Genomic DNA, 23,566 nt, shown 5'->3' with positions numbered 1-23,566 from the left:
AAAAGTTAACGTGAAGGTTCTTCATGGTTAGAAACAAATGCAATCGCATGGCAGGATGCTGTAAACGGACCAAACTTCAGTCAGGAGAACAACTGAGATAATCCATCCACAATACGAGGTTAGTCATTAATATACTGCAACAACATGGGAATAGAGCAGCTGCCAGAGAATTCAACATTAATGAATCAATGGTACAGAAGTGGAGGAAGCAAGAAGAATGAGTTTAATAAAGTTTGATTTATCTGACTGCTTTGTTTCGCTTAATGTGCCTTATAATCCCGTGCACCTTATGGTCCGAAAAATGCGTAATGCACACTGCAGTTTAATGTTGCAAAGCACCTCTTTTTAACTTCAGTGGATATTATACATGGTTATGCTCAGGATATGTCAGCCCATTTCTACTGGAAATGCCTTTTGGTTAAACTTTCAGCAAGGAATTTGCATTTGCACTGTTACATTTTTATAAAGCTTTAATGTACATAAAAACCAGCTTCTTGTTTAAGTGAAAATTAATGGAAGGTTGTCTTTTTGCGCTAGTAATGTTGTGGAGTTGTATTTTGTCTCGCATCAATTATATCGTCGGTTATATCGTTATCGCAAATTTTCAAATATATATCGTGATAAATATTTTTGGCCATATCGCCCTGCTCTAGTGTCCACTTCCTGACACTTTTTCTATCCTCCTGATGTGCTGTTCATTTACATTCATATCTTATGCACATAATATTAAAAATTCATTGTGTGCATACTGTGAGTACAAGATAACTATTATTAGAATATAATGTGTTAAATTTGCTTAGATGAGAGGGTCCAGCAGTAGATCAGAGAAATAGGGAAGTGTGTTTCAGTTTGATTTAGCTATAGGCCTGAGTGTGTGTAATTGTGTAGAGGGAGAGGAATTTATTGACACTGGGGGTCTGCCTGCCATAAAAGGAAACAGGAAACTACAGTTGGGGGATGCTAGGACTGTATGGAACAGATAGTATAGAGAGGAGAAGTCTGTTACCCATTGTCCCTGAATGTAATAAAAGCTTATAATTGTCACAACTTAGAAGTAGGTTTGCAGGAGACCCTTCACATGCTTAGCTGTAAAAGTAAGACAACAAGAGGCCAATGGCCCAGTGGATGCAGAGTGGGGGTCTCAGTGCTTGTAATCTGTCAGCTATGCTTTGTATGTTTTGTAGAGGAATTTGGTGTAGTTTGGGTGAGGGGAGATGGACTTTTATGACCTACAGGACGTCACATATACAGAGACGCACAGTCTCTCACGTGCACTCACATACACACACAGGTATGCGCATACACAGGCACTCACGTGCTCGCGCATACATACACAAACAAAGAGTTTACAACACATGATAGGGTCGCTTCTATAAAACTGGTTGTAACAAACAAAGAAGTGATGATCTGCAGAGGGACACCGGCCTTGCACATCTCCCCTTCTAGAAGATGCGTGCGTAACTGAAGATGAATAAAGGTTTTGTGAAATGACTACTGAGTCCGGTGTAGTCTCTGGAGGCCCAAGGAATAAAAAAGAACTGGGGTGAAACTGCTTTACGTAACAATACCCACACACAAATAATAAACTATTTGTGAAACACTGTTCTGTGACTTTATATTTTCAAAACATCACCGCTCCTCTTCTTAAAATGAGTCTGTTCCTCCAAAATGATGACTTTATTCTAAGCTTCTCAAAATACTTCAGCTTCACTCTTGAAATATGCCTCATCAGATATTTTCTCATAAATTTAACATTGATTTTTGATCGTTTTCTCCATTTGAAAACTTGCGTTTTAGAATCAGAATCAGAATCAGAAAGGGTTTTATTGCCAAAATGTTGAGCAGGTTTACAACATTAGGAAATTGCTGCGGTGCTTCAGTGCAAACATACTGTCATAAATTACGCTTAAATAGACATGAAAAAATAAATAAATAAATAAAAATAAGAATAAGAATTAAAAGTGCTAAGTAGATAGATATATACATGAGTGCAGGTGGTGATCAGTGCCAAACATGGAATGATGCTGTGAACACAGCGTAGGGTCATGTGTTAGTGGTGGGAACAGTCATACGGTTATTGTTCATGTGTCCAACAGCAGAGGGGAAGAAACTGTTCTTATGGCGAGAGGTTCTGGTGCGAATGGACCGGAGCCTCCTGCCTGAAGGGAGCAGGTCAAACAGACTGTGTCCAGGGTGAGAAGGGTCAGCTGAGATCCGAGCTGCACGCCCCAGTGTCCTGGAGGTGTACAGGTCCTGCAGAGATGGGAGTCTGCAGCCAATCACCTTCTCAGCAGAGCGCACAACACGCTGCAGTCTCTGTTTGTCCCTGATAGTGGCTCCAGCGTACCACACGGTGATGGAGGAGGTGAGGATGGACTCGATGATTGCAGTGTAGAATTGCATCATCGTCCGTGTTGGCAGGTTGAATTTCTTCAGCTGCCTCAGGAAGTACATCCTCTGCTGGGCTTTCTTGATGACGGAGGTGATGGTGGGCTCCCACTTCAGGTCCTGGGTAATGGTGGTACCCAGGAAGCGGAATGAGTCCACAGAGGTGATGGGGGTGTCAGTCAGGATGATTGGGGGGGGGGGGGGGGGGGGGGAGTCGGGCTGTGTGCTTCCTGAAGTCCACAATAATCTCCACTGTCTTCTGGGCATTCAGCACCAGGTTGTTTTACAACTTGTCAAAACAAATCTCTCACCACTCCAGCGGTACAGAGGATGATCTGATCTTCATGTGTAACTGATGAACAAAAGGTTTTTTGTACTTTGTTTAGTTTTTGGGTTTTTTTTAGAAAGAGAGATGAAAACAGATATTTTCTTCGCCTCTCATCAAGGGAACTGTTGTGATTTGGCCCTATATAAAACAAAAATGAATTGAATTTTCTCCAGAGTGTCATCATTCTAAACTGCTGATTAGCGAGTCTTCCTATAGTCTAGGAACCTCTTAGCTGCTGCACTGATTTGTCATTAAAATAACAGTAAGTAATGACAAGCCTGTGCACAGCAAGCCAAAGTGCCTCTTAACTGGTGTTTTTCCTTCATGACAGAATAATTTGCACTACAAAGTTTGAAAGACAAAGTCTAAATGGAGTTTGTGTGGATTAACTTATTATTTTCATGATCTTACTTTATTGTAGTTTTAGTTATTTATTTATTCAGATAACAGTTAACAGTTTCATATTCTATATAGTCCTGACAGAAAAATGAGCCACAATAAACCAGTAAACGCCTTCTTATGAAAAATACTAATAAAAATAATATCCTGAGCTTTTGGTCATGCACCTCATCACTGACAGCATTACTTTTCTCTTATGGTAATTTTTGGCTAATGTGATGGCAATGCTTTTAAATACTGGATATTATAAAAGAAATCATATTGTGTTATAAAATTAAAACCGGTTACTACCCACCATGTGACCCAGGTCTCCATTCTCCATCTGCAGTCAATGTTTCTTCTTAGTTCAGGTGGTCGAGAAGATCATTTCTCAGTTTCCACAAACACCTGCAACAAGAGGGCGAACAGCTTGTGAGATGGTTGCCATGGAGACGAGCAACAAGCTGATGCAGCGGCCGTCACGATCAGGAAGACTAATCGAGGCTGATTAGTCTCGAGTTTGCCGACATGTCCTATGCACACGGCCAGCCGGTAAGAAAGGGGAAGAGATGCGTTTCTTAAATCAGATGAATGAAGCTCACACGGCGACTGATTAATGGAACTCAAACAGCATCTTAATGAGCCGTGATTACGTTTTAAAATCACAAATCAGACCCAGCTGTGGCTGAAAGGCTGAAAATCTCCAAACACTGCTTCTCCTATGTTTAATTTTAATTTGGTTCAAAATGACTGCAGCAGCACTGCAGAGGTTTTCTTAGTCCACTCATTCTTCCTTCCTGTCATATTCAGGCACCCACATTACCTACAATGCTACTCAACAGCTGATAGTTTGCTTGACGTGGTAGTGGCTAATGTAGCCTTGATGAGCAAACAGGTGGCATAAACTCAGTCATTTAAAATCATCTTCTTCTTGTTCTTCTTCTTTCGGCAGCTCCCTTTAGGCGTCGCCACGGGGGATCTGCCTACATTTCACACCATCTCTAGCATCCTCCTCTTCTCTCACACCAACCTTCTATATGTCCTAACTACGCCCATGAGTCTTTTCTCTGGTCTTCTACTTTTTCTCCTGCTTGGCAGCTCCATAATCACCATCCTTTGTGCAGTATATCCAGTATCTCTCCTCTGCACATGTCCAAACCATCTCAGCCTTGCTGCTCTAATTTGTCACCAAATTGCTCCAACCTCAGCTGTCCCTATTATGTACTTATTTCTAATCTTGTTCATCCACACCACTCTCAACAAATAGCATTGTAACTCTGCCCCTTCCAAACCATACATCATTGCAGGTCTCACTACCAACTTGTAAACTTTCCTTTTACCCTTGCTGCTATCCTAATGTGAAAAATCCCCCGACACTCACTGTCCTCTCCACCCTGACAGCACTCTCGTCTTCACCTCTTGTGCACTCTTTGTTGCTTTGGATGGTAAACTCATCCACCTTTTTATCTCTACTCATTGCAGCTTCAATGTTACACTTGTCTCCTCCTTAAAATGAAATTTTCATAGAGGGGCTCATAATTCTGTACTTGTCTGTACTTCCATCACTCCAGGTTCTCTTGCTACCCTACTCTCAGAAAAGATCCCAATGTCCCTGCAAACATCGCAGTCCACAGATTTCCCTGATGTAATCCAACCCCAACCTTGAACCCATCTGTCACTCCTACTACACACCTCACCACTGTATCGCTGTCCACATACACTCAACAAAAATATAAACGCAACACCTTTGTTACTGCTCCCATTCCCCATGGGATGGACGTAGAGACCTAAAATTCATTCCAGATACACAATATAACCATCCCTCCCAAACAGTGGTCACAAATCAGTCCAAATGTGTGGTAGTGGGCACATCTGCTATATTGAGATAATCCATCCCACCTCACAGGTGTGCCACATCAGGATGCTGATCTGACATCATGAGTAGTGCACAGGTGTACCTCAGACTGCCCACAACAAAAGGCCACCCTGGAATGTGCAGTTTTGTCTCACAGCAAAATGCCACAGATGCCACAAGCAATGAGGGAGCGTGCAATTGGCATGCCGACAGCAGGAATGTCAACCAGATCTGTCGCCCGTGCATTGAATGTTCATTTCTCAACCATAAGCCGTCTCCACAGGCGTTTCAGAGAATATGGCAGCACATCCAACCGGCCTCACAACCGCAGACCTCGTGTAACCACACCAGCCCAGGACCTCCACATCCAGCAGGTTCACCTCCAAGATCGTCTGAGACCAGCCACCCAGACAGCTGCTGGAACAATTGGTTTGCACAACCAAACAATTTCTGCACAAACTGTCAGAAACCGTCTCAGGGACGCTCAACTGCATGCCCGTCGTCCTCATCGGGGTCTTGACCTGACTCCAGCTCGTCGCCGTAACAGACTTGTGTGGGCAAATGCTCACATTTGATGGCGTCTGGCACGTTGGAGAGGTGTGCGCTTCACAAATGAATCATGGTTCACATTGTTCAGGGCAGATGGCAGCTGAGAATGTCCCAGTTCTTGCATGGCCAGCATACTCACCGGACATGTCACCCATTGAGCATGTTCGGGATGTGCTTGACCGTCGTATACGACAGCGTGTACCAGTTCCCACGAATATCCAACAACCTCGCACAGCCATTGAAGTGGAGTGGACCAACATTCCACAGGCCACAATTGACAATCTGATAGACTCCATGCGACGATGTGTTGCACTGCATGAGGCAAATGGTGGTCACACCAGATACTGACCGGTTCTGGGTCCCCAGACCCCCAATAGCGCAAAAAACTGCACATTCCAGGGTGGCCTTTTGTTGTGGGCAGTCTGAGGTACACCTGTGCACTACTCATGATGTCAGATCAGCATCCTGATGTGGCACACCTGTGAGGTGGGATGGATTATCTCAATATAGCAGATGTGCCCACTACCACACATTTGGACTGATGTGTGACCACTGTTTGGGAGGGATGGTTATATTGTGTATCTGGAATGAATTTTAGGTCTCTACGTCCATCCCATGGGGAATGGGAGCAGTAACAAAGGTGTTGCGTTTATATTTTTGTTGAGTGTACATGTGTTGCACAACCCTCACACTCTTCATTGCCACTCCTGGCTTCCTTGTGCAGTACCGCAATTCCTCTCTTTGCATCCTATCGTATTCCTTTTCTATATTCAAAATGACACAGTGCAACTCCTTCTGACCGCCTCTACACTTCTTCATCATCACTCTCAAAGCAAGCATTGCTTCTGTAGCGCTCTCTCTCAGCATAAAGCTGTACTGCAGCTCACTGATCATCACCTAGCTTCTTGGTATGGCTCATCAACTTAATCCCTCTGTAGTTATTACAGCTCTGTATATCACCCTTATTCTTGAAAATATGCACCAGTAGGCTTCTTCTCTATTCCACAGACACCCACTCACTCTCCAGGATTCTGTTAAACACTCTGGTAAAAAGTACACGGCCATCTCCCCTAGATGTCTCCAAACCTCTTCCGGTATGTTATCAGACCAACTGCCTTTCCACTCATTCATTTAACAATATTAATAATAAAACAACTCCATAGACTCCCAAATGCTTGGGTTATTAAAACTGGCAGTCTTCAGTCTCATAAGTCTCTGCTACACTTTGTACATCTTCTTTTCATATGTACATATTCATGATTGACAAACAGATTTTTATGTATGCAAATCACAATAGTTACCACAAACTACAGCTTGCAGGTTCAAAAACGTTATTATATTTCATGAAGCCATGCAAAATTTGATCCTTGTACCACAAACCAAGTTAAAACATTTCGAACTGAGTAAAATTTGGTTTTTAAATTCACCAAAGCTCAAATTTGAGCCCTAATAACGTCTTAAGTACAGACGACAGAAACGTGAATTTCTCACATTTACTCTAATAAAGGAAAATATAAAAATATACTTAAATACTATTAACTGTATTAGCACAGGAATAAAAGTTACTAACTGCATATCTCCATTTCATATCAATGTGAAAAAACGATTTGTAAATGTCACTTTAGTCTTTGTGCTTGGCAGATAAACACACAGGCAATTCCACTGACTAATTTCCTATTCTGGGTCTGTTTTTAATAATTACTACTTAATTTATTTAGATTTTTGAAGAATTTCTGAATTACTTAGAGAGGTAAAGTTTAGATATTCCCCAGACCAAATATTCCTCGAAAATCTAACCTAAATGTAACCTTGTTGAGATATGAAAACAATCAGGTAAAGGCCTGATGAGTGATCATAGTTCAGTTGAAGGCTGGTATCTATCTCACTGAAGCTGACCAGTGTGCTGCGGCTAACGCCTGCTAGCTCGTTAGCATCATAGCTGTAAGGGGAAAAAAGCATCACACCGATACTTTCATAAAAACATATATTTAAAAAGTCAGTCGGGTCTTACCTATAACGGCTTCATCACTACCAACCACCGCTTCAACCACAAACACAGATGGAGGTTAGAGCTATTGCTAGCTAACCTGTATGTCCGTCATAATTAATACTAAAGACTTCCGGTAAGATCTGCCAAAATAAAAGTGGAGAATGTAAATAAACCAATAAACCTACAGTGTGCAGCTCGAATGAATCAGGAAATAAAAAAGGAACTTGATAGATATGAAAACAAATAAGCTATCAAAGTCTAAATATGAATTACACAAGATATGTGAAAGCCAGTCAAGAAAATAATCAAATAAGTATATTTAAATGATTGAAAGAAAGAAAGAAAGAAAGAAAGAAAGAAAGAAAGAAAGAAAGAAAGAAAGAAAGAAAGAAAGAAAGAATAATTAAGCTGACCATGGGAGGAGGAGATTGATGCCACTGATATCAATATGAAAAATCTTCACAATGCACAGAGGTCTCCACCCAAAGCCCAGAATCCCTCTGTCTCTATAATCAATGGAAAGAGGGAGGGCAAGGATTCGTGAATTTTGGAACCACAATCTAGAATTAAACACAGTGTGTCCACAAATACATCAGGAAGCTACATCCCGGAAAAGAGCTGCTCAAAAATGCCTTAGGCAGCAGAAGACAAAGGCATGAAGACAAAGGTATGAGGACACATAAAGGAAGTGGGTGATATCAAGAAATCCTATCAGTGGCTAGAAAAGGCCAGCTTAAAAAGACAGCACATAGCAGATCTGCCTTAAATAGCAGATCCACAGAGGCAGGAGTCTACCATGGCCAATAGGATTCACATTGCAGACTGTGCAAAAGTGCCCTGGAGACTTTCCAGGATGTAAGATGAAAGCTGGGACAGTACACTGAGAGCCACACCCAAGTGGCTGGGTGGGTTAGGAGGTGTGACCCCTAAACTGGAAGCGTGGCTGATTTATTTTTTCAGTTCTGATTATAATGAGCTTGGGAGTGTAGCAATTACCTCCCACCACAGGGGGCGCACAGAACAACCGGTCACCCAATAGGGACACGATCTGTTTTATTTATCAGAGACTACATCCTGTAGCTCTCAGCTCGTCTGTTTTCCATTTGTTGCCGAGTTTTTGCAGCTGGAAGTCTGCCTTTATTTTCACTGCACTGCACCGAATATCAACCAGATTTTCTCTCGCACATATCTGTGAAGGCCCCTAGAGGAGTTCCGCCGGGCAGCGATTCCAGGATAACGCTGGCGGGATTTGACGTTAGCTCACACCGTTAGCCCTCTGCTGTGAACCGGATCCGGACAGAGTTTTTCTCTCTGCGTATCTCACCACAAACAGAAGACTGAAGTTATGATGGCGAGTGAAAATGCTGACGCCAACGCGGGGAACGATGAGGAAACGGGTCCCTCAGCCGAATCTAACGAGCACGACTATGCCCACACTGCAGACACAAACTTGGCGAGCTCTTCCACCAATCCTCCGGGAGAGCCCGTGCAGAGCGTCCTGGTGCAGCCCTCTGAGTCCCTGCAAATGGAGCTTCCAGAACCCACTGTGGGTGCAGAGGTAGACTGCCCTGTTGGGAATGAAGTGGAGGCACAGACCGGAGTACACCCCCAAAAGACTGAAGACTCTCAGTTGGCTGCTCAGGCGGTCCATCGCGGAGGTCCGCGGCGAGTGAGGCGGCCGGAGGACAAAAACTGCTCCTGCTGCAGGCTCGAGTTCGAGCGGCACGGTCGGTCCTTCAACCGGAGGGCGGTGTACACGTTCACCTCCCCGGAAACTGTGCAGTGGGCCTTCCCGGGCTGCGTGGTCCACGAAAAGTCCTTCCTGTGCGAGACGTGCGCGCAGGTGATCCGGAGCAAATGCAAACGCAAACAGAGCGGGAAACGGAATCTGTGGCTGAAGCCGCCTCCGACTAAACCGGTGTGTGTGTGTGTGTGTGTGTGTGTGTGTGTGTGTGTGTGTGTGTGTGTGTGTGTGTGTGTGTGTGTGTGTGTGTGACAGATGGTGTGAAAGTTCAGCTTCTCTATTGTGTATATAAGCACATGTAGGGCAGCAGGTATTTCCCCTTTGGTTACAGGTATCGCTTGCAATTACCCCCCCCTCCCACCAGGGGGCAGCATTTCACAGTGAAATCTGCTGATGTTTTTGAACATGAGCTCCTGAGTTTGTAGTTGTTTCCTTTTAGTCTCACCCCCATCTTCTGAAGGAGCTCTACTTTTTAGGTTATCATTACCATTGTGTCCCAAACGACTTACCTGGTTGACCCAATGTACTGTGTTGCGGTATAAATTCATAAAACAAAAAGTATGGCCTAACCTTAGTTGAGCTGCAGCTAATAGTGCTTCAAAGCAAAACACTTGCATTTTTGGACATAACAGTTGTTTCTTTATATTCTTTTCATAGCTACTTTTCTGTCCCATAGACTAGAGTCCTGGCTCAGAGTACTGTTTTGGTAGTTTATCAAAAGTGGTTTGAATCCTTTGTACAGACAGAAGTCAGCTTCGGTTTATTTTTAGACATATGAAGCATATGTTCATCTGTTGGAAGGGCCTTAGATAAAAAGGTAAAGCTGCAAGTAGAGGGATGCAACTTCCGGGTATGCGGTCCAAGAAAACATTGTTTTTCTTGGACCACATGGGGCACCTCCTCTGATTTAAAAAAAATAAATGAATAAATAAAAAATTTAAAGTGTATGGAAAACTAGGGGAAAATGACTCTTTGTTTTATGTAATGTTTGATCTCAATAAAAACTTCACAGAAGTTTTTGCTTTTTCAGTTAGTTTCAATTCTTACTTAATTCATCATGATATTTATTTATAAATTGGAGTCTTCTCATCATTGTGAGGAAAAAGGACAATAAGATTATGGTTTATGGTGGCTTTGCTCTCTAATTGGTAACTTGTTACCATATGTGCAGGTTTCATAACCTTCACTGACCAGTTGGTGACATCATGTCTTCTGTTCTTTATATACAGTCTCTGTCTGCCATCAAAATATGCAATTTCATCTTATTTTTTCTGCATTTCTGCCATCTGCAGTTTTTCTCTGTCAGTTACTTCCTTGATAAATGTTGTCTGTTAAAACTGTGGAAAAAATCCACTTCAGATTTTCCAAGCCGAATCACAAATCTTGTACTGAAATGCTTTTGTAAGCACATTTTTTTTGAAGTTGTCATTGGTGTGTTGGTGTTTTAAAAACACTCTTAGTGTGTGTGTGTGTGTGTGTGTGTGTGTGTGTGTGTGTGTGTGTGTGTGTGTAGTCGCAGGTGAATGATAAGAAGGCGGCAGGTTGCAGGATGGGGAAAAAGAGCAAAGCAGCGCTGCTTGTGAGCAAGTCCAGCTACAAAGCTGCTTTCCAAATGCTCTGGTCCTCTAAAGGTGCCCGGAAACCCATGATGGAGTTCTGGAGCAAACAGCTGAAAAATGAGGTGAGGAAAGAAGCTTCCTGACATCTCGTATTTGATGTCTTCTTAACTGGTAGCTGTTTTTGTTATGTAATCGTGACTGCCTGCATTCTTGTGTTTCCTGGTGATGTTTTAGATGAAGACGCTGTCGCGACTGTCAGACAGTCCCTTCCATCAGAAGGTATCTGGGAAAAAACCGCTGTCGTCCTTCCCCTGGCGGCGATGTCTGAACTGGGTTCAGGAAAAGGCTCCGCTTGTCACCACGTGCCTCCGCTCACTGTTCCCAGACATCAATGCCCTCTACAAGAGCAACAGGTAAGTCTGACTCGGAATGTTTTTACATCAGTACTAAGACTTCATCTCATCCAAGCAAACATGGGTCAACAGTTTGAATTTTCTTTATTTGTTCGGCAGCCAGCTGACAGAGGAGCAGGCTTTCATGCTGCTGGAGCGACGGACTGTGGTGGCGCTCTCCATCCCTCTCTTCACCAGGAACATCTGGAAGAACAACTTCCTGCAGGCCGCTCTGGGGGCTGAGCTCCGCCTGCAGGGCTGCTCCGGGTCCGCCCTTGAAATCCTCAACACTATGGGCCTGTGCCAGAACAAAGACACCGTCAGGTTGCTGCTGCACAGACTGCGAAATGGCAAAGACATGGTGAGTGTCACCACTGGTAGGGCTGGACTGAAAACAAGATAAATATGCAATCTGTGTCGATGTGGCTGAGATTGAACTAATGTGTGAACTATAGAATCAAGCAAGTTTTAAAAATGAAACTCTTCATGCCACCAAAATACTTCAAGACAGTGATTATGTGACCCCTGCAGGTGCTCTGTGGGGTCGGGTACTGTGAGGACGTCGGGGATGTTTGAAGTCCTCTGGGCTGTGCTTTATTTTTTTTTAACCAGACATGTGTTTAACTCATTCACTGCCATTGACGTCTATAGACGTCAATGGCAGTCAACGTAAGTTGAACTGAAGCCCACCAGCAGTAAAAGTAGACCTGCAAGGAGGTGCAGGGTTTGCGCACGTAAGGGATTGCGCAGTGAGACAAAAATGTGGTGCAAGTCTTGTTGTGTTTCACTGCCAGCCATTTGAAAATGGCTGGCAGTGAATGAGTTAGTTCACATGCGTTAATGAATCTGTAAAATAAACATGTCCTTGATTATAAAGGCCTGGACTAATCTACATCCTTGTATAAAATCATCCATCCATTCTTGCATTTAAAAAAACAATTATTATTTTTTTTGTCATTTAGTTGGTCCAGCTCTTGGGGGCTAGACTTCTCACTCCCCAGCCACCACAACCAGTGAGGCATTCCCAAGCCAATGTGTCGTGGCTCAGCCTCAGGGTCTCCTCCCAGTATAACATAACCTCTGAACCAGGAGGCATCCTGGTCAGATGCTGAACACCTTCAGCTGGCTCTACTTTGAGCCCCTCCCACATCTCTAAGGGAAAGCGCAGACACGTCTGCTGCATGTATGTGGGATCTCACCCTTTTGGTTAGTACCCACAGCTTGTAGACGTAAGTGAGGGTAGGAATGTGGCTCCACCAGAAAATTTACAGCTTGGTTTTTAAACTTGTCACAAAAACAAACCCGTGCACAAATCCCCTGCTCCCCTCATTCATGAGACACACCCTGAGATACTTGAACTCCACCACTTGGCGTAGCAACTTTTCACCCTTTTCTGCTCCGACACTTGGAGGTGCTAATGCTCGTCTCAACTTCTATACAATATAGTTTCATTTTGTTTTTCCCTTTTTATTTTAAGACCACGATTCTTGCCATGACTATTCAGTGGCTGTGGGGAAGATTAAACAAAACAGTCAAAGATCTTTGCTCAGCACAAATGAATGGACTTCATGATGATTGCTGTGTGGGGGCGAGGGAATCCAAGCTTTATATGTGATTTGTTTACATTTAGAAAAATGTTAGATTGGTCATTTAACATGAAATTCAACCAGCTAGCTGTAAACATACTTTAAACTCTTAAAGTGATATTTTTGACCACACGGGCGCTGTTTTTGACTGTTTCTATCGATCGACACAGGATGGAGACGCCGGGATGAACGCTAAAGAAGAGCAACTGAAAGAACAGATGGGAGAAGTGATGACAGATGAGGAGGAAGATGAAGAAGAGAAAGATGAGGAGGAGGAAGATGATGACAATGAAGAGGAGGAAGAGGAGGAAATGGTGATGGCAGTAGAAGAGGAGGTAGTTGAAGAGGAAGTGCAGGACGGGATGCAAGAGGAGGAAGAGGTTGAGGAGGATCGTGCAGAGGAGGAAAAAGAAGAAAAGAAGAGAAAGAAGAGGGCGAAAAAGCAGAGGAAGGAGGAGAAGAGGAAGGAGAGAGTGAAACGAAAGGCGAAGGAGCAGCAGGAGGAGGATGACGACGATGATGATGATGAGGACTCGGAGCAGAAAAAGAAGAGGGTGGTGGTTGTGAGGCTCGGATTGCTGAAGGGACACTCGGAGGTCGGACGATCAGATCTGTCAGCTCCTTAAGACTGCAGGCCCCTCCTCCAATCAGAGAGCAGCACAGAGTCCCCGCCCTCTTCCCTGGCATGGTTAGTAACTGTAGAGGGAAAGTAATAAGAGCTTTACTATAAATGTTATGTTTCAGTTTGAGCCCAAGAACACAAAAACTGCTCCAATGTGACTAACAGCAAAACACCCACAGCTGATTAATTATGACTGAAAATCAACAAATTCTTCCTTTCATTGTAACTCATAGCAAATTAAAGAAAATTCAGATTTAAAAAGGAAAATAACAAATTTGGCTCAAATCACAAGAACAGCAACAGGATGAAGTACAATGACCTAGAGAATAAAAAAGTAAAAACACTGGGCCTTTTGCTCTTTTAGTTTGAAGATTAAAGTAATTATTTCACATGATATTGAAATATTATGTTAGTAAAGTCAAATATAGCAACAGAAAATAAACGTTATGAGAATAAAGTTATTTTGTTTTGATTATTTGTTAGTTGATCGTGCTTTAAGGTTTTGCACTCGGTCACAAGTTTTCACATTAAAACCAAAATATTCTCTTTATAGTATTTTGAACTTTTAGTAGCAGAAGATGAGATGCTGCTAAACATTGAACAGCGCTCTCTGTCAGGAAACTCTGTTAAGCTAGTTCATTGATTTACTGCCAAATTCCATTCACCAAAACTTTAATGTTAGTCATCCAAAAGCTGTATATAGAGCGGCTAGGGCCACTTCAGAGTCTCAGATTAGCACAAGTGAGGCCTAGCAGGCAGCGATTGGTTACACCTGGCTTTGTTTCCGTACCTTCCCACTCTAACTGTATGCCTAACAATCTCCAAAACTATCAGTTCTATCAAAACCCACTGCTTATAAAGTCGATACAAAGTGGAAAACTATCCATTACAGACCAAAACATGTTTTTATTTGTTGTAAAGTCATCCATTTAACCATATGACTCTATGGGGATTGGCTCGTGTTTGGAGACAGCCTCAAGTGGCCAGCACATTTCTATTCTCATTACATTATGGCTTGATTCTCATAACACTGAATCTTTTTCTGCTCATAAGATTTACACTTAAACACACCCTAACTTTCAGTAAAGTCCGAGCAGTTCCCTCCATGGAGTTTTTCTTAAATTCTGGATATCGATTGAATCTCAAAGCACTTCCCTGTAATTACACAGTTACTCTTACAAAAAAAATTAAACTGCTTGTGATGCCATGTAAAATGCATGAGAGGGGGGTACAAGCTGCACTTTTAGCTTCAGAGAGACTGGATATCCTCAAACACTTTGACTAAAGCCATCAGTGACCGTCGTGGACTCCGTGTTCATTGGACTGTCAGAGCTATCAGGAGGTGAAAATTTTCTAATCCTGCTGCTGTTACGCCATCTTTATTTTTACAAACTGGCAGGAGAAGATTGTGCGAGTTTGATTCTGAACACTGTGACGTCTCAAAGGACTGAGGCTGGGAGCTGAGTAGATCCACACCCGAGAAAAGGACCTGGACTTTTTGTTAGCTTTGATGAACCAAACTGAAGCGATCGAAGGCTTTGGTGTGCTTGTTTGATGCACAGCGAAGCTTTTATGCATCGTTTCTTCGTGTCATGCTGGACCGATGGCAGGATTGCAGATTCGGGCGCCTGCAGACATCATAGCCACTGAGTAACCATTAAAACAGACTTTCAGTGGTAGTTAGTGTTCTTATGTTTGGTTTTCAGGAGATTGTTTAATGTATCAGAGCTTTTAGAGGAACTTTTTTGGCATGACACGAACACAGTGGGAAATGTGTAAAAAGCCTTTAAAGATGTGATAAATACCAAAAAAAGTTCCTTAGACTGTAATTTCAGTGAAGTTTACTAATAAGTTTCAGAAAAGATAATTTTTTGCACTTCGGTCCTGATTACAGTGGAAATGAATGTTAGATAGGTTTGGGGGGGGGTTTGTAACTGTAATTTGAACCAGAGTGTGATGTTCTTTTCATGGGATTATTACAAAGTCAAAGACCTGTAACATTTAAGAGTTTAAAAATGATGATCTGTTTGCTCAGTTCAGTCTGAGAGCTTCCTGAAGCAGGACACTCTGTAACTCGCTCTGATTTGTAACGAGGTTTGGTCCGTTGGGGTTTCTCAGAGTCTCAGAGATGGTTTTTATTTTTATGTTTAAGTTGTAGATCGCTGTGTTTTCCGACTGATCTCAGATCTGACGCTCAGACAGGGGAAGCACAGCGAGTCTGAAACTGAGATTCTTACTGCAAAAAGTTAACCAATAAAAATGTTTAAGGCTACATTGACTCTTGTTTATTGCTGCTCTTAAAGGGTATCCGTGATGTTTTTCCCTATTTTCTGTCACATATGAACACAATATACCAGTGTATATGTTTAAACAATTTATAAATAATGAAGTCTGTATATAAAGAGGCATAGCTAATAGGCACCAAATTCTCTTTGTGGGAGCCAGATGAGGGACAGCCAATGAGGAAACTGTTTAGACAGGATGTACTGAGGTGCTGATAAAGGCTCAAAAGTACAGACCTGGAAATTAGCACTATGCATCTTTTTAATCCACATCACATAAACAGTCGCTGGGTTGTGACAGCACATCATCTGCCTCCATCCAGGACTTTGACCAGAATTATTTTAATCTGCATAAAGATCATGAATCATGCACCAAATGCCCTTCCCAACACAACTCTCCTCTTTTTATCTGAACTGGGCACCAGTATAAGGTGCACCCTGGGCCTGTGGGTTCTCCTGCTGACTGAGTGTCCTCAAAACCAAAATGTACAAATTCACTGAGGCTCTGTTTCTCAGGTGTGGATGAAACCTAACCCTAGAATAAAAAAAAATCTTAATCTTCTAAATTTGCTTTTAGTCCAGGACAAGGATTAGTCGGGAAAACTGGCTGACACTGTGTGACTGATTCTATTGCATGAACCAGTTTTAATCTCAACCAGTAAAACCACTGGATAACAAACAGTTGAAAGTATTCTTCTTTCAGAGCTGTTGAACTCCATCAATTTAAACTAACAACACACTTTGTTGTCATAATACAATGAGTAACTGCACTTCATTAACCTTGTAAGGTCCCAGTCATGACTCTGAGCCCAAGGTGGCGCTTCCTTAGGAGACAGATCATGTGCTCATTGGAAGGTCAGTGGTGTGATCCCCGGCGGCTGCTGTCTGTATGCCAACGTGTCTTTGGGCAAGATACTGAACTCTAAGCTCCCCCTGATGTTAGAGCACGTCACTTCAGGCCTCACGGGGTTAATAAAATCTGAAGTTAGACCTTTATGGAGTTTGGTCCAGGCGTCTGCAACAAATTATTACTCTGGAAATCCAAATGTTTCAGTTTTCATTTGACCTACTGGAATGTGAGCCGTTTTATCCTCTGGATAAAACAGCTCACATTCTGGGTTGGGAAGAGTTTTCTTCAAGTCTTTTCCCATCACTCAGACCTCTTTCCAACAATTTTAATCTGTCACAGTAGCAGTCCACCTGCAGTTTCTCAGCCAGCATATTTCAATCTTTTAGTTCAGATTAGTCTAGTGTCTTCAGAAACTTCAATTCCATGGGTTTCTCTCAAGATGAGGTCTTTAGTGCAAATCTGGTCAAACAATTCAACTGTGGGCAGGATGGTGTAGATGTAGTAAATCAAACAAAACTGAGGATCAAAGTTTATTTCTGCAACAGTCAACAGAAATGAGCCGCTACATTAAATGTTTCCAGCTCACAGCGGTGCCATTTTCCCCATTTTTAAAGACAAACCCCAAGTCTGAGTTAAGTGAAGTGTGCGTTTTAAAGGCAGCAGCAGGATGACTTTCATCCCAGTTCAGATGAATAAAGAGTGGAAAAATAAAAATGATTATCCAAATCTGAAAAACCTCTTGAGAAGGGTAATTGAAAGCAAATAGCTGAGAACAGTTAACAGATACTTTAGAGTCCAGACTAATTGGTAAACTTTGGGAAGAGTCAAAAATTTAATTTGACAATAAATTACAGCCAACAGATTGTACGATACATTTTTTCCCTCTTCTCTTTTTAAAATTGGGAAAAGTGCAAGAGAGCAGCCAGAGCCACAGACAGTTAAGTCAAGTTAGTAACAGAGTTAACACATAGGTGCTGGGATGACTGAAACAGTGTCCACTGCTCTGAGCTACACAGCTGTGTGCATTGTTCAACATCTGGAGCGCTTGGCGGTATTTACACATTAGATATTTTGCCACCATCTGTAAACAAGAACTCCGGTGGATGAGGGTCTCAGATGTTGAGGGTCTTTTTCACAGAGAAAATGATGTCTTTGACTTGCGGCAGGCTGTGGTCCTCCAAGATTTTAGCGTATGGCATGGGGATGTCCACGCCAGTTACTCTGGTAACAGGAGAATCCAGGTAGTTGAAGGCAGGACCTGAGAAATTAAAGGCATGTTAGTCTCGAGGCCTGAAATAATTAGAGGTTGTGACTTCAGACTGAACAGCTATTAGTAAATACACGAGCAATCATTACAGTGTCAATCCCAATATGTGTCATCTATGCTTTGGCTCCTGAAGATCCAGATCTAAGAGTTTAAGGGAACCAGTTATGCGTGCAAATTTTATTTTTTTAAATTAGTTTGAGCTTAGATTACCTTCCATGATCCTGGCACAGATCTCTGCTCCAACCCCAAACTGAGGCCAGCCACCCTCAACAGTCACCAGGTGATTGGTCTTCATCACACTGGTCTCAATAGACTCCACATCCATGGGTCGGATGGTCCGAAGGTTGATCACCTGACAGACAAGAAATGGTTAAGACGCTTCTGAGCAGTCTAGCTCAGCCAGTCAACAGGTGTTGCATTACCTCACACTCTATTCCCTCTTTGGCAAGGACAGCTGCGGCATCCAGGCAGTGACCAACATACCGAGAGTGAGCAACGAGGGTGATGCTATTGCCTGAAAAGGACATGTTCAGAAATGACTTTTGAAGCCTCAGTGTTAAAAACTTGGGATCCAGATCCTGGTGTTCTGTCACTCACCTTGTCTCTCAATCTTTGCTTTTCCAATGGGAATGGTGAAGTCTTTGGACTGCGCTTCCTCTGACATCTCAAAGGGAACGCCATACAGCAGCTCGTTCTCCAGGACCACCACTGCAGACAGATTCAGTTCACATGTCTGTTTGAACAGCCAGGCTGCTACAAACTCACTCAAGCTGCATTTTCAGCTGATGTTTATGCCATTTTAAATACTTTCAAACTATTAGGGGAATAATTTCTGCTTCTCCTGGTAGCACCTCATCCTGTGAATGAGGGACAAGTGCCTTGATTGGTAGCTGGGAGAAGTGTTTGTTGCGTTAAAGTTACCCTCCAGAGCAGAACAAGGACTAGTCCGTTGCAGTCCAACAATGCTTGAGTTACTGTTTGACTTTTGGCTGAGACAAATAGGGACCAGCTGGCTTGTTTAATTAAAAACTTTGTAATCAACTGAGCTAGCAGTGCCTGAACATTGATATGCAGGGTGACTGTCCAAGTTTTAAGCGTTTCAGTGTGGCATCTCACCAGGATTTTCATCTCTGATGGCTGATTTCAAGAGGCCTTTAGCATCTTCTGAGTTCCATGGACTTACAACCTTCAGTCCTGGACAGTGACCATACCTGGAGACAAATGACAACACTGATGTCAGAGCTGCCAAACATCAGCTAGAGTTACTGCAAACAGTAAAGTGACGTCTTGAACGCACCATGCAGCAAAGCACTGTGAATGCTGTGCAGCGACACCTGCTGATGCTCCATTAGGGCCTCTGAAAACAATTGGGACTGACTGTAGCCCAGCTGACATGTAGTAGGTCTTTGCTGCAGAATTTATGATCTGGTCAATGGCTTGCATGGAGAAGTTAAAGGTCATGAATTCACAGATGGGCCTCAGACCAGCCTGCAAGAGGACATTGATCTTGTTAGGGAATTTGTCACTTGCAAGTTTTAAGTATCAGGTAGTTTGTGAATCTGAAGAGCTTTCATAATCTGTACTTTGAAGCATTCTAGTCTAAAGGAACTCTTATTTTGGCATTTATGGCTTCAAGGTAGGAAAAGTGCTTTATTATACAAGTCAAGGTAGCTTGGGAGTTGACTGTGTACTGCTTTATTGAGGTGTAAAGCTAATTTGGGGGGGGGGGGGGGGGGGGCAATGGAGCCATAATTCAGGTCTGTAGAGAGCGAAGTGTGCACAGAACTGAATTACTGCTTAGAATTCAAGTGTAATTATGAAGATGTTGAACTTACGCCCATTATCTCAGGTAATTCTTGACTAAAAGTTATTCAGTGTTTAGAATGACGTTTTAAACAAACTCAAGTGAAAATGTTACAAAAGTCAGTGTTTAGTATATCCCATCAGGAACATGTCAGACTTACCATAGCAGCTCCAACTGCAATACCAGTAAACCCCATCTGCACCAAAAACAAAAAGTTGCTAAAATGAGTCCAACACCACCAGTGGGGATACTTAGATTTGTGGAAAACATCTGTTGGGCAGGCTGTTTGTATCTCACCTCTGAGATTGGAGTGTCAATAATTCGTTTGTCTCCATACTTCTTCCACAGTCCTCTGCTCACCTGCACCAGTAACCACCATTAGTCTGACTGCCCTCATTGGGACAGAACACAAACTGCCTCCAGGAACTTCACTTGCAGTCTAAGCTTTAAACTTACCTTGTAGGCACCGTCATACTGGGCGACTTCCTCACCCAGCAGGAACACTCGCTCGTCCCTCTCCAACTCCTCATCCATTGCCTGGTTCAGGGCATCACGGACTGTCATCTAACAGTGGCAACAAAACCATCAGTACAGGTCAGAACACTGCTTTCCACAAACTGAAGTTAAAATGTAACTTATGGACGCCACAATAGCAATTCTCCATCCAAAACCTGTTTCACATAAGGCTGTAAACATTCAGGAGACTTAAGTCTCAAGTGGCAATCAGAAGACTGGAGGTTTTAGGTCAGAACCCAAAAGCTGAAAGTCATTCTTGGTAGTTATTTGTATCCAACACAAGTAGAAATTGTTTAAATCTGCTTGATTTTGTCACTGATTTAATGACCACTTAAAATCACAGCTCTGACCTTAAACTTGTCCGTTACTCTGCCCTAGAGTGCACAGCCTGATGTCAATGTTACAGCCAGTGGTCCCTCTAATTTGTCATGTGTCTGAGCGAACACAAACTCCCTGAGCGATCCCTTGGACCTCCCGCCAATTATGAAGGAACTGCTTGAAAGACAGACCTGATACACGAGCAAGCCCAGATACAGCTACAATATTTAAAGACACTGACATGAGCATTTCAGCAGCACTTCTCGTTTTGCAGTTTAAAATACCTCAAATTTCAGGATTTTTCTTGCGGTTCTACTTAAGTGTGCATTTTGTTGCCTGCACTGTTTCAGAGCTTAAGCTTTGTTTCAATAGTTTTCCCCTTAAACTTCTGACAGTGACTTATGTTAATGTGAGACAGCTGTCAGCGCGATGAGGGCTGATGTGATGTAAACCCGCATCCCTCTGCTCAGTGACCGCACAACAGCACGACCCCTAAACCCTTAACACACGTATTTAAAACAGGCAGCTACTGACTAAAACAAGTCTCCACCCAGTTTTCAGCCTGTTATTGTTGTCTGTGCAATTAAAACTACACATACCGACATCATTCGCTGTAGAAACAGCTAGCCTGCTAGTTGCTAACACTGACCTGTACTGCGGCCGGAACGCTCCTGTGAAATTCCCGCCGCTGCAGAGCTGACACGGTATTCTGCAGGAGAAAAGAAAGGACGCACGAACATTACACTCCCAGAAAGACCAAACAGTGCTTCAAAAACATCGATTTAATCCATACCTTTCCGGAGCGGAGAAAGCACCTCAGGGACGCTGCCATCTTGAACCTGTCCTCTGTCGAACTGGAGTGACGTAATAGTGGAAGCTGGTGAATTTTAACCAATCAAGACGGCACCTCATAGTGTGTCATTTCGAACAGCCAATCACAGTGGTCAAACAAATAAAGAGGCGGGAGAGTAGAAAATGGGGGTAGAAATATCCAAGGACACGGAGCCGCGCAGGCGTCAATATGGAAGACCAATACGGCAAAACATACATAGATAAATAAATACATAAATAGTGTGATTCACTACTTTTTCATTCATTTTTTTTATTTAATCCGTGCACTTTGACATTATTTCATATGCAACACATATTCAAGTTGGCAATGGAAAATGGCACTTTGTGTGTGTGTGTGTGTGGGGGGGGGGGGGGGGGGGTATTTTTCTAGTATGCCACAATAGAATTTTTGTTTTTGTATTATGTTTGACTGCAAGTTTAATTTCCAAACTTTTTCATATCCATTAAGAAATATGTTTCCAATCCTCATTCTGATCAAGCTCTAACGGTACTGTCAGTTTACCAGATATCATCATAGAAAATGAGTGAAAACATGAGTTGAACATTTATAACACACACACACATTATGTATGATTGTACGATTATGTATGACATATATGATTATATATTGAAGGTTAACTTTACTGGTATTTATCAAATTAGTGCTTGTTTTAAGATTCAAGATCCGTTTATTTGTCACACACATATCACGTAATAGCAAATAGAAGTCATATATACGTGCATATTTATTTGATGTTGCCGGTCCTCAAACATCAAAATCAGTCTCAGTGCTAATTTCTGTGCTGAGAGGAGACAGGAGGCTATAACTAAGAGATGCAAAGGTGTATGCTTTGCACAAGTCTTTTTAGCTTCATATATAGAAGAGGTGTGGCCAAACCTGGTAGGGCTGAACGATATATCGCATTTGCGATAATATCGCGACATGATCAAGTGCAATTTTCTAACCGCAAAGGCTGCGATTATACTCTGGACATGTCCAAATTCATGGGCTGCATCCTCCTGAGGCCGCATTTGTAGACCGATTACGTCACAGCGACGCGCCGAAGGCTGTCCAAATTACTACCATATCCCAGAATTCATAGCGCGGCCCAGCCAAACTCCAGTTTCCAACAATGGCGGCCGCTACTAAGTTTTAAAATTACTCATACTAATCTTTCTGGGTCACAAAATAAACTTTTAACATATTTTCAGGCGAGAAAGTAGTTGTGTAAACATCAAATATCTGCTCGGTTTATCAAGATATCCCATATTTGCAAAAGTGCTTCGACGTTTTCAGAGGCGTCTGCTACCCACCAGCTCGACAGCTAGCCGGGAGCTCGAGGGTTACTGATGCGGCCGAGAACGGCACAACTCCCGGCACGTCATTTTCAGATCACCGCGGAGTTTCGCTGCTCGGGTTAAACGTAATATATAAGTCACTTAGACAACCTAAAAATGTTATTGTTGGGCTTTTTTCAGTGTTTTGTTTGTTCGTGAGTAAATCGGTTTGGCTGAGATTAAAGTTATTAGATTAGATAAAATAAAACTTTATTAATCCCCCGGGTGGGTTCCTCCTTGGTTTTCACACAGCTGACTAAACGTCAAACAGAAAACTTATTAAACAGAAGTATGAGACAGTCGAGAATTTACGCCAGTGTCTGGTTATATTTTAGATAGCAAGAAGCAGACGGCCGAGTTTATTAAACTCCACCGAGACAGCGGTGACGCTAATCAGAACTAGACCGTCCAATTTCACGCCTTTAAATTTTAAAGGCGTGTTTGTGTGTGTGTTTATACAATTGCTATTATGTTTGCACTTTATGTGTAATGTTACTGACTGCAGAGATCAGTAAGATGTGTGTATTTTTTATTTATTAGTTTTATTTATTTAATATTATTTTTTAATTGAATGACTGTCTAGTAGTTCACAGATGTCGAAAAACTGAGTGTGGTAAAGCCACTGATTTTGTTTATGTATATTTCTGCAATCTGCACATTGTACTGACTTTCATTTTAATGTTTACACCAGGGTTCCTTGTCAGCACTTTATGCTCAGATGTTTGTAAGCTAAAAATAAACTATTGTGTATGTTCAAATATACTGTTGTGATTGAAGAAGTTAAATAAAAATGTCAGTCATCAATTCATGCATCACCTCATGTCATCATAACAGAGGTCTGTCTTCCAGGAAAGAACAGTTTAAAATTAATGTAATATAGTATTGGCCATACTATATGATGTATTGCTTGTCTTTGTTTAATAATACAGAAGACAAAGACCTTAAAAAATAATCGCATATCGCATCGCA

At 42.4% G+C, this 23,566-nt stretch overlaps 3 protein-coding genes across 3 annotated transcripts in view; 1 reads left to right on the top strand and 2 right to left on the bottom strand.

Annotated features, from left to right (window-relative positions):
* kctd6a (potassium channel tetramerization domain containing 6a) overlaps positions 1-8,042 on the bottom strand; it is a 38,410-nt gene extending 30,368 nt beyond the window's left edge. Inside the window, exons 1-3 of the mRNA XM_080891311.1 lie at positions 7,902-8,042; positions 7,510-7,628; positions 3,411-3,502 (exon numbers count right to left, since the gene is read on the bottom strand). Of these exons, the coding sequence (XP_080747437.1) occupies positions 3,411-3,437 (27 nt within the window). The 5' untranslated portion in view covers positions 3,438-3,502; positions 7,510-7,628; positions 7,902-8,042. The remainder of the gene's footprint in view (positions 1-3,410; positions 3,503-7,509; positions 7,629-7,901) is intronic.
* A 787-nt stretch (positions 8,043-8,829) lies between these two features.
* Positions 8,830-15,663, top strand: LOC308402446 (uncharacterized protein). Its single transcript, XM_080891310.1, has 5 exons — positions 8,830-9,406; positions 10,746-10,913; positions 11,026-11,204; positions 11,304-11,544; positions 12,940-15,663. The coding sequence occupies exons 1-5, from the start codon at positions 8,834-8,836 to the stop codon at positions 13,393-13,395; spliced, it is 1,617 nt and encodes a 538-aa protein (XP_080747436.1). The 5' UTR covers positions 8,830-8,833; the 3' UTR covers positions 13,396-15,663.
* Positions 15,664-17,040: 1,377 nt separating this feature from the next.
* Positions 17,041-21,300, bottom strand: pdhb (pyruvate dehydrogenase E1 subunit beta). Its single transcript, XM_080892841.1, has 11 exons — positions 21,222-21,300; positions 21,078-21,137; positions 20,051-20,158; positions 19,892-19,954; positions 19,755-19,790; positions 19,088-19,278; positions 18,907-19,001; positions 18,388-18,498; positions 18,213-18,304; positions 18,001-18,142; positions 17,041-17,781 (listed from the first exon to the last, which is right to left on the bottom strand). Exons 1-11 carry the CDS (start codon positions 21,258-21,260, stop codon positions 17,636-17,638), a joined length of 1,083 nt encoding a protein of 360 aa, XP_080748967.1. The 5' UTR covers positions 21,261-21,300; the 3' UTR covers positions 17,041-17,635.
* Positions 21,301-23,566: the final 2,266 nt, after the last annotated feature.

Source organism: Rhamphochromis sp. 'chilingali', assembly GCF_963969265.1.
Source record: "Rhamphochromis sp. 'chilingali' genome assembly, chromosome: 9".
NCBI classification, from domain to species: Eukaryota; Metazoa; Chordata; class Actinopteri; order Cichliformes; family Cichlidae; genus Rhamphochromis; species Rhamphochromis sp. 'chilingali'.
The sequence above is the reverse complement of the archived record's forward strand: the minus strand, read 5'-3'. Positions and strand labels throughout refer to the sequence as shown.

What these genes read in the sequence shown, in the direction of transcription:
- LOC308402446 (XM_080891310.1), top strand. Translation starts at nt 8,834, where the DNA reads ATGATGGCGAGTGAAAATGCTGACGCCAACGCGGGGAACGATGAGGAA. An exon ending in AGCCGCCTCCGACTAAACCG is followed by an intron (nt 9,407 to 10,745) that starts GTGTGTGTGTGT and finishes GTGTGTGTGTAG; the next exon opens with TCGCAGGTGAATGATAAGAA. An exon ending in GCCCTCTACAAGAGCAACAG is followed by an intron (nt 11,205 to 11,303) that starts GTAAGTCTGACT and finishes TTTGTTCGGCAG; the next exon opens with CCAGCTGACAGAGGAGCAGG.
- pdhb (XM_080892841.1), bottom strand. Translation starts at nt 21,260, where the DNA reads ATGGCAGCGTCCCTGAGGTGCTTTCTCCGCTCCGGAAAG. An exon ending in TCACAGTGCTTTGCTGCATG is followed by an intron (nt 19,002 to 19,087) that starts GTGCGTTCAAGA and finishes ATTTGTCTCCAG; the next exon opens with GTATGGTCACTGTCCAGGAC. An exon ending in CTGTGCCAGGATCATGGAAG is followed by an intron (nt 17,782 to 18,000) that starts GTAATCTAAGCT and finishes TTAATTTCTCAG; the next exon opens with GTCCTGCCTTCAACTACCTG.